The sequence below is a fragment of the Myotis davidii genome, unplaced genomic scaffold (genome assembly GCF_000327345.1).
Source record: "Myotis davidii unplaced genomic scaffold, ASM32734v1 scaffold217, whole genome shotgun sequence".
Lineage (NCBI taxonomy): Eukaryota > Metazoa > Chordata > Mammalia > Chiroptera > Vespertilionidae > Myotis > Myotis davidii.
The window spans coordinates 7840883-7850825 of NW_006290034.1; the positions used below are offsets into that span (position 1 = coordinate 7840883).

The following is a 9943-nucleotide window of genomic DNA, read 5'->3' on the forward strand; positions in this document are numbered from 1 at the left end:
CATCAGCCTGTGGACTGAAGGGTCCCAGGTTCGTTTCCAGTCAAGGGCACATGCCAGGGTTGCAGGCTCAATCCCCGGGGGGAGCGTGCAGGAGGTAGCCGATCAATGGTTCTCTCATCATTGATGTTTCCATCTCTCTCCTTCTCCCTTCCTCTCTGAAATCAATACAAATACATTTTTTTAAAAAGAAATAACTCCTTGACTATGATGCCAGCTGCAGATATTTTTCTCCAATTTGTTCCTTGTCTTTTGATTTTAAGTTTATTTTTACTTTTGCCATGCAGAAATTTTCTATTTTATTTAAGTGAATTTATAAATCTCTCTTCTTATGGCTCCTGGATTTGGGGTCATTCCCACTCCCAGATTGTAAAGTAAACTTTCCAAGTTTCTTTAGTACTTTTTTTGGGTTGGTTTTTGTTTCTCTCTCTCTCTTTTTTTAACACTTAAATCTTTTATCCATCTAGAATATATCCTGGTATAGCTGTGAGATATGGATCCTATTTTTTTTCAAGTGCTTATCCAATTCATCCAACAACAATTAAAACATCCATCTTTAATCATATACTAAATTCCTATACATATTTAAATCTATTTCTGGACTTCCCATCTGCTATGTTGGTATGTGTTTTTTCATACACCAATATCATACCATTTTAATAATTGAGGCTTTACAATGTTTTAATGTCTGGTAAGGCGACCCTCCTTCCACTGCTGTTACTTCTATTTTTAATTTTTTGAGTTTACTGGCCATTCTTGCTCTTTTTATCCCCCCCATATGAACTTTGGAATCAGTTTGTCTCATTCCAGTAGCAAAAAAAAAGTTGATGGTTTTATTAGGCAGGCTTTAAACTAAGTTGTATTTTTTTGTTGTTTGTTTCCATCTATTAATTTTATTTTTTAAAAATATATTTTATTGATATTTTACAGAGAGGAAGGGAGAGAGATAGTTAGAACCATCGATGAGAGAGAAACATCAATCAGCTGCCTCCTGCACACCCTCTACTGGGGATGTGTCCACAACCAAGGTACATGCCCTTGACCGGAATCGAATCTGGGACCCTTCCCAGGCTGACGCTCTATCCGCTGAGCCAAACCAGTTAGGGCTCCTTCTATTAATTTTAATTGTCATGAGACCAACAATGTTAGTGACCATATTTAATCTAATTTTCCATCGTAATGCTGGCAGCTGGCGGGAGAGAAGGGAGTAGCGGGTTAGGGAACACTTCCAGTAATGAAAAGCTTCTGGTGTATTTCCATAAACTCCTATCTTTTTTACCTTACTCCTTGTGAAACATTTTCCAGGAGTCTTCAATGTTTGTTTTGAAGATGTTGAATTTTCCATGGTGTTAGGACAGCTAGCAGAATAAGTCTCCATAGGTTGAGCCTGCATACCTGAAAAAAAAAAAAGTAATTGGTTGCATAGCTTCCTAAGCTTTCAGGTTTTATATAAGTATATATCTAGTAATTCTTGGCTTGGCTTTTTTATGCACTACTTTTACAATACAGTATGGGCCTTTAAAATGTCTTATTTTTATCTTACTTAATCATTTCTTGTACCTTTTTCATTTAGGTACCACTTTATTGTTACCCTTTTAACAGTCTTACTTCTACAACTTTTTGGAGAAAAAGTGCTGCACTTACAGTCCTCGTCAGCGAGGTAGAAGGACTCTCGGGTCCTTTCTGGGAGTGGAGGGGGAGGAGAAGAGCGATCTTCATGCAGATCTGTGATGAGAACAGGGCACAATAAGCAAGAACATCCATCACTTAAAGTCTCCAGGCAAGACCCCTCTTTGATTTTGTATAACGTTTCCAACTTCTCAATATTAACCTACAGCAACCAAATAAAAAATTATCTGAACTACGACTGGAGCCTCAGGAACTTTGTTCTTCCAGCTCTTTAGCCAATGAGGCTCTCATTCGTCACAAACTTGTAGCTCACTTACAAAAGTGTTTTTCCAAAGAAACGGAACCTGACTTGAATTAAGTTTCTAGTTCTTACAGAGTATTCTGAAACAAAGCAAAACTCCTAGCCTGGGAAACCCAGAAATAGATCAATAAACAGTGGAAGCTATTATGGGAAGCATGCCATCTCCTGAGGTGAATTACTCTAAACTTAATGAGCCATTCTCACAGTACAGATGCTTAGGGCTAACATCTCATCTAAAGCCATGAGAATTTATTTACCTGATATGGGATTCCGGAGTTTTACAATCTAAAAAAAGAGAGAGAGAGAGAAAGGAAAAGTGAAGGAAGAATATGTACACAAATTTACAAACTCAAAGCAATGCATGGCATTTTTGAAGTTATATTGCATATAAGGATAAAGATAGTTATGAAATGTTCACCCTATTTTTTGTAACGTGTAAGTGCGCTGAGTTATGAAAAGACATCAACTCTTAGTGATTTTTATATGTCACGACAGTTGGTCCTAAATTTATTCTGTTTTGACCTATTTCCTTTCTACTCAGAACATTTCCTGAAAATTTAATTGAGGGTAAATTGTTGAAATGGAAATTACTTCATGACATTGGAAAAGGAGTGAATTTTCTTTTCTCTGGGAATTGTTAATTGAAACACCATTACTTGTCGAATATTATTAACAATAATAATAACAATTACTAGTAAATTAAAAGTATAATTAAAAAGGTACGGAGTATTTGCCTACTACATTGTGATTGTAGGCATGTTTAACTGTTTATTTAGTTACTTTTATGATCTCTTAAATTGTAAGAGAGTTGGTTCATATAATATATACAAATGCATAACAGATTGTTGAAAGTGTAGAGTTTTCTTCTAGAGGCAGGGAACATTATTCCAAAAGGTTTAACTCAAATAATATGAACATGTGTCACTCAAAAATTTACTCTCTATAATACGTTATCACAGCTAACACAATACAGTCAACCAAATGACTATTGCAAACAAGCTACCTACTTATGAAACATTTACTTTTGCTTTAAGTATCCTTCAAGAATCAGCTCAAATGTTTCCACTTTCACTGTGTTTTCATTTACCACTTCCGACCTGAAGGGATCTCCCACACTTTCAAGTCTCTTCTCTATCCCATGGCACTGGTCATATTTGCCTTGTTATAATAAACTAGAGGCCCAATGCATGAAATTCGTGCAAGGGGCTCAGCCCTTGCAGCCCCGGCTTCATCCGGAAGGTTGTCCGGAATGTCATTCAGCTGTCTGGTCTAATTAGCATATTATGCTTTTATTATTATAAACAGACAACAATACTTGTATATATACCCTATATCTCCACGGCTAGACTATGAGTTTCTTAAGGGCAATAATTGGATCTTATGCCTCCTCTAGCACATTGTTTTATAAGTAGTATCTACTTAATATTTATTGGCTGATAGGTGTTAAAAATACAAGCAGTAGGACTATAGTCTGTCGAATCCAAATGAGTCAGAAAAAAAGAAGTTATGGACCTTGATTGGCCTAAGTCTCACCAAGTCATCAGGTTTGCTGGATTGAGATGTTCCACTCCATTCTAGTGATGTTCCAATTTTTGTCATCCCAGCTGAAGGTAAAGATTGGGGAACATGCAGTGGGACTTCTCCTGGAAGGAAGTAAATATGGTCCAATTCTTAGGAGAGTTGTAATTCTTTTAGACAGCAACTGTTACTCAGCAATAGCATGCACAACATTGAAAGGACTTGAGAAGTACTAGTAACCTAGCTTTGTGTTACTTACTGAACGATACTCACCAGCTTCCTCTACCACAATGAAAGATTCAGGTGTCCGCTCAGGAAGTGGAGGGGGGGTTTCATCGTCTATTTTTGGAGAAGTTGCTATCCAAAATGTCAGAAGTAGAATTATAATTTTTAATTAGGAAAATCCAAAGAAAATTCTTACATTTTAACTTGATGGAAATCCCATCAAGTGCCATTACAATGTTTAAGTTGGTATCTGTTCATTCAAGGAAAAAAGCAAAATACATTCTCTCATCTTAAGTTGCAAACCCAGGAGCTTTATGCTTCTTCAAAATGTATGATTTCTGTTAAAAGCCCAAAAGTATTTTGATTGAGTCACTGAGTATCAGCTAACATAACAAAATATTATATTAACTTAAATTACATAACTCTTCCTTTTGTTTTACAGAGAATATACAATACAGCATCATAAAAGCATTTTGACATGCCAGAGATTCAGTTACAGACTTGGTGAAATCACAAAGATTGTAGTATCTCTTATTCATTCTACAAGGATGAAGAATATGTATGTCTTTTTGTCTTTTAAAAAACAATGCTGTATTCTATATTTCTGTAGAAATATTCAGAATTTTTATAGAAAAATGTAATGCTATTATAAGAAACTACCACCAGATGGCACACATGTAAATGTTCTTAAACCCTTGAAGATAAGGATTTGTCTTTTAACATTGATGTTCAGAGAATTTAACATATTATAGGTACCTAGAAAAGTAAAATTCCTTTAAATTATAAAACAAGATCAAAATATATAAAATAATCTAATCAAAGAAGGAACTAGATCCAGATAAAGTATTTTTTGTAACAAACCTATGTGTCGACACACTTATTAAGACACTACTATACAATAATGTTATAGAGTAAAAGCTCTTTCTACTTCCTATTCAGGTAAAACATTTTTAATAAATTTCTGATGATACACCTAAGAGAGTTAAATTTACTCTTTGCTTTTTTTCTCTCACAGCCAACTTATAATCATCTCTAACAGGATATTTACATCTAATATCAAACCACTCAGTAAAACAATATGCATAATATGCAAAAACACTAGTATAGAATTATAAAATAAAGTATAAAAGTAAAGGTGTATTTATGATTAAAATCCCACCCAGAGCCCAGCTGGCGTGTCTCAGTGGTTCATCATCGACCTATGAATCAAAAGGTTCCTAGTCAGGGCACAGGCCTGGGTCCCTGGCTCGAGCCCCAGTGTGGGACATGCAGGAAGCAACCAATCAATGATTCTCTCTCATCATTGATGTTTCTATCTCTCTCTCTCCCTCTCCCTTCCTCTCTGAAATCAATAAAAATATGTATTTTTAAAAAATCCTACACAGAATATGGAACACATATTCTCACCTACTAAGTTATTATCAGAGGGCAGGAGGAAATCAGGTTCTCTTTTTGCAACTGCCTCAGCAAGTATAGCCACATGGTTGGGCAGTAAAAACTCTGAGTGACCATGTAGTGCCATAGATCAAATCTTTTCTTAAACTCATTTGGTAGTTGCTTCTGTGTGTTAAGGGAAAATTGTGGACCTTTCATATACATTTCCAGGAATGAGAATTGCCTCCTTTAAAAGCACTCCTGTTGGCTTCATATCAGGGGTGGGGAATGTCTGGCCCATATAAGGCTGGAGAAATAATTTGGTCTGGCCTTCCAGGGCACTAGGGGTGAGTTAATTAAATGTTCCACCAAATATAGCAGGCTGATTTTTAAGTTGATAATTTTGTATGACCGGCAAATGATATTATAAATATCCAAATGGCCCTTGCAGAAAAAAGGTTCCCCACCCCTGGCATGGATGATGGATCATAGATCATATGGATCATGGAATGTTACATGTTTGTTTTTGTTATTTTCAATTTATCACAGCATTAAAACACTCCTGGAATTTATTTCTTAGAAGGAGAAGGAAGCAGAGAAGGACAAGGGGGAGGATGAGAAGAAACCAAATCTTCTGTAGAAACAAAGTGAAATCTAAAATGCCATGTAAACAGACTGTGAATCTCAGAGGGAAGGTGGGGTTGGGTGTGTGGATGGGAAGAGATCAACCAAACAACTTGTATGCATATTTGTATGATCCATGGACGCAGACAGTTGAGTGGTGAAGGCCTAGGGCAGGGGCAGGGGCAGGGGTGGGCTTGAAGGGGTCAATGGGGGATAAAGGGAGACATATATAGTACTTCCAACAATAAAGATTTAAAAAAAAATAAAATGCCATGTAAGCTTTTAAAAATAACTTACCGACATCTGCTATCTCTTGGTTCAGTGTGGAGGGGAAATTGGTTGGAGGATTCAGTGCTAAAGAATCATCTGGATCATAATAAGAAAATAGGGTTGCAGAGGATGTTGGCAACGAAGAACAAGGTAACACAGTTCTAGCTTGTTCCTCGGGTAAATCAAGAGACATCTTAGAGCCAGCACTTCTTGGAGACGATGGAAAATGAGGACTATCCACTAAAGACATGTGAGAATGTGCATTAAAAGCCCTAGCGTCATGCTGCTTTGCACTGGAGGCATTGCACACTTGGTGCTTTGAGTCACGTGACAGCGAATAATTCAGTTCTGCTGAAGAAACATGCATCGCTTTTTGAGCCTGCTCAAAACGACAACTATTCGGTTGAGATGCCAAACAAGAACACTTTTCCTTCGTGCCCAGCTCATTGGTGTCTCTCTGTTGTATCAGTTCAAAGGGAGTTGACTTGGTCCGCGTTATTGGCCCCTTTGCGTTGAAATATCTTCCTGCTGCATTCACAGGTTTAGAATCAGAACCTGCTCCAAGCAGAACAGAGCTCAAGTCCAAACTTTGATATTTCTGAAGAGGCTCCCCAACTATTGGAAATGTCTTTGTCTCCCATTTCATGGCTGTGCCAGCATTTTTGTTACAACCATAATTTAGTTCCAAAAATTCACAGGAACTATTCTGTTTAGCAGGCTGCAAAGCCAACCCTCCCTTTTCACTTATTTCAGAAGTCCTTGGCTCAAAGGAAGGAGCTTCTGCATTTTTCACCGGAATCCTTTGTTTGCTCTGTCGGTTCATCACTTTTGCTTCTTTCATGCTGCCAAAACCAAGAGGAAGTAATAATGATATCATAACCCCGGAAGACTGCTTCCATAGCTTTTCCCAGCATCACAATGAGTGATAAGCAGGAGATATGCCCCCGAGACACAATTAGACAGCATGTAGATGTGTAAAATTATACTCACCTTTTCGGTAAATCAGGAGAATAAGCGTTTGCTTCCAGGCTGGGATTTTGCTCAGGAACTGGATACTTTGCTTGAATCTTCAAGAAAAATAAGAGATTGCTTTTTAAGTGAAGTAATGAAAGTGTGATATTTTATATTCATAAGGCTGGAAAGTTATTTTTCAGAAAATATAAAGACAACGTAATTCATATAAGAGTTAGATGAATTTCCAAAATATTGAACCCAACAAGAGCATGTTCACAAACTGAGACCAAATGGATGAGAATAAAGGATTGACAGTGTTAAAGAAATTAGAAAGGATTTACTTACAGTAATCACCTTTTAAAATGGGGGCGTCTGAAAATGTTCTTGGGAGTAGCTCTATTCCTAAGAACACTCTACTTTCAGAAGTCTCAGCATCTTAACTCTGAATGTTAATAGGTGTTTATTAGGTCCCCATACCTACCTCATATTACCTTTCTTCCTTACAATGCTCCAGCTACATTTGGTTTTCGCCATTGCTTAAGCATAGTAAACGTGTTTCCAATTCAAGGCCTTTACACTTTCTGTTCCCTCTGGTTGAAACACACTTACTCCAGATTTTGCATGGCTGGCTCTTTCTAAGTAATTATTTTCTACTTACATGTCAGCGGCATAAGGAAACCTTCCCTGACCACGCAATCTACAATCACACTCCCACACACTTGCCCAGCCACTCTCAACCTATATTTTCTTCATAGCAATTATCATATTATGAATTTTGTTACTGAGGCTCATGGAACCCAAGGTACCATTGAGTGAAAACTGTATCTTGATTTCAGAGATGTTTAAATGTAAAAAAAAAAAAAAAAAAGTCACCAGCAATTGTAAGATTCCACCTGTTATGGGTTTGATTGTGACTTTCAAAAAGATATGTTAAAATTTAACATACCCCTGATATTAACTGACCTTATTTGGAAGTAGGGCCTTTGCAGATATAATTAGTTAAGCTGAGGTCATGCTGGGTTAGGGTGGGCCCTAACACAATGACTTGTGCCCTTATAAGAAGAGAAAACAGACTCTCAGACACTTAGGGAGAATGCCATATAATGACGGAGACAGAAACTGGAGTAATGTATCTGCAAGCCAATGAACACCAAGAATTGCTGGCAAATGCCAGGAACTAGGAAGAGGCAAGGAAGATTTATTTCCCTAGAGCTCTAAGAGAGAGAGAGAGCACGGCTCTTGCTGACACCTTGATTTTGGACTTCCTGCCTCCAAAACTGAGAAAATAGACTTGTTGTTTGAGCCCTCCTCGGTCTGTGGTACATGTTACAGCAGGCCTAGTAAACTGAGTCAGAGGCTTTACCACTCCACTTCCAAAAATGGATAGAACAACGAAACAGAAGATCAATAAGGAAATACAGGGCAGACATGAGCAACGCCATAAACCAATTAGGCCTAACAGACACACATACAATACTCCACCCTACAACATGCACACTCTTCTCAAACATATATGGAACTTTCTCCAGGATAGACCATATGTTAGGCCACAAAACAAGTCTTACTAAATTTTAAAAGTATCTTTTTAAATCATAGTGAATTGAAGCTAGAAATCAACAATAAAAAAAAACACATGTGCAAATATATTGTAAATTAAATACTCAAACAACAATAATCACACAAAAAGATGCTTAACATCACTAATCATTAGGGAAATGCAAATCAAAACTATGAGATACCACTTCACACTTATTAGGATGGCTACTATCTAAAAAACAAAACAAAAAACCCAGAAAATACTAAGTATTGGCCAAATTGGAACCCTTGTGCATTCCTAATGGGGATATAAAATTTTGCAGTCACAGTGAAAAACAATATGACAGGACCTTAAAAAATTAAACAAAATTATAATATAATCCAATAATTCCACTTAATGGTATACACCCAAAAAATGTAAAGTAGGGTCTTGAACAAATATTTTTTACATCAATTTTATAATAGCTAAAAGTTGGAGACAACCAAGTGTCCATTGAAACAAAATCGGTATGCACACACAATGGAATATTATACAGCCATAAAAAAATAAGGAATCCTGCCATTTGCAACAACATGGATGGACCTCGAAGATATTTTGCTAAGGGAAATAACACACTCAGTAAATTTCCTTAGTCATTATGGGGCTATTCAAATATCTATTTCATATTGAGTGAGTTGTGGTAGTCTGTGTTTTTCAAGGAAATAACCCATTTTGTCTAAGGGGTGAAATTTATATCTGTTGAGCTGCTTATACTACATTCCTTTATTAATTGCCCTTCTGATATCTGCAGAGCCTGTAGCGATATCCCCTGTTTCATTCCTAATATTGGTAATTTTCATCTCTGCCCTTTTTTTCTCTCTCTTTTTTTAGGGGAGAGTGAGAACACAGTTCCCCACTACAACAAATTATGCTGTTGAGTTTCCCACATTTGGGGAAATTGCAAGAGTCAGCACATCCGGAGTGCAATGGATAAGCCTCGCCCTGGGAAAACCACCTTCATGATCATGGTACCTCCCCTGCCACATGCGTATGCCCCTTTCCCCCCTTTATTGGTATTCCTCGAGGTTTGTAAACTTTATTGGTCTTTTCAAGGGACCAGCTCTTTGGTTCACTGATTTTTATCTATTGTCATTGATTTTTTTTTTTTGGCTCTTTTTGTTTTCTAGATTCTCAGAGTGGAAGCTCAGATTATTGAGTTGAGACTTTTACTGTTTTCTAATGTATGCATTTGGAGTGCTATAAACTTCCCTGTCAGCAGTGTTATAGCTCTGGCCCACAGATTTTGATGTGTATTTTCATTTTTATTCAGTTCAATTCATTTAAAAAAAATGTTTCTTGATACTTCCTCTTCGATTATTGAGAAGAATGTGGCTAATTTCCAAGTTTTTGGATCTTTTCCTGTTATCTTCCTGTTTTTGGCTTCTAGTTTGATTTCACTGTGGTCAGAGAATACATTTTTTATAGTTTCAATTCTTTTAAATTTTTCAGATTGTTGAATGGCCCATGGTATGATT

General features: G+C 36.9%; 1 protein-coding gene across 3 annotated transcripts in view; it reads right to left on the minus strand.

Annotated features, from left to right (window-relative positions):
• The window catches only part of PTPN22 (protein tyrosine phosphatase, non-receptor type 22), a 51700-nt gene that overhangs the window by 5981 nt on the left and 35776 nt on the right, over positions 1-9943 (minus strand). For 2 of the 3 annotated variants that reach the window (XM_015563455.1, XM_015563456.1), the window contains 7 exons: positions 6929-7005; positions 5966-6780; positions 3719-3802; positions 3440-3570; positions 2185-2212; positions 1642-1722; positions 1277-1392 (listed from right to left, as the gene is read on the minus strand). In XM_015563455.1, the coding sequence (XP_015418941.1) occupies positions 1277-1392; positions 1642-1722; positions 2185-2212; positions 3440-3570; positions 3719-3802; positions 5966-6780; positions 6929-7005 (1332 nt within the window). The remainder of the gene's footprint in view (positions 1-1276; positions 1393-1641; positions 1723-2184; positions 2213-3439; positions 3571-3718; positions 3803-5965; positions 6781-6928; positions 7006-9943) is intronic. The other variant, XM_006763026.2, reaches the window with a different exon arrangement.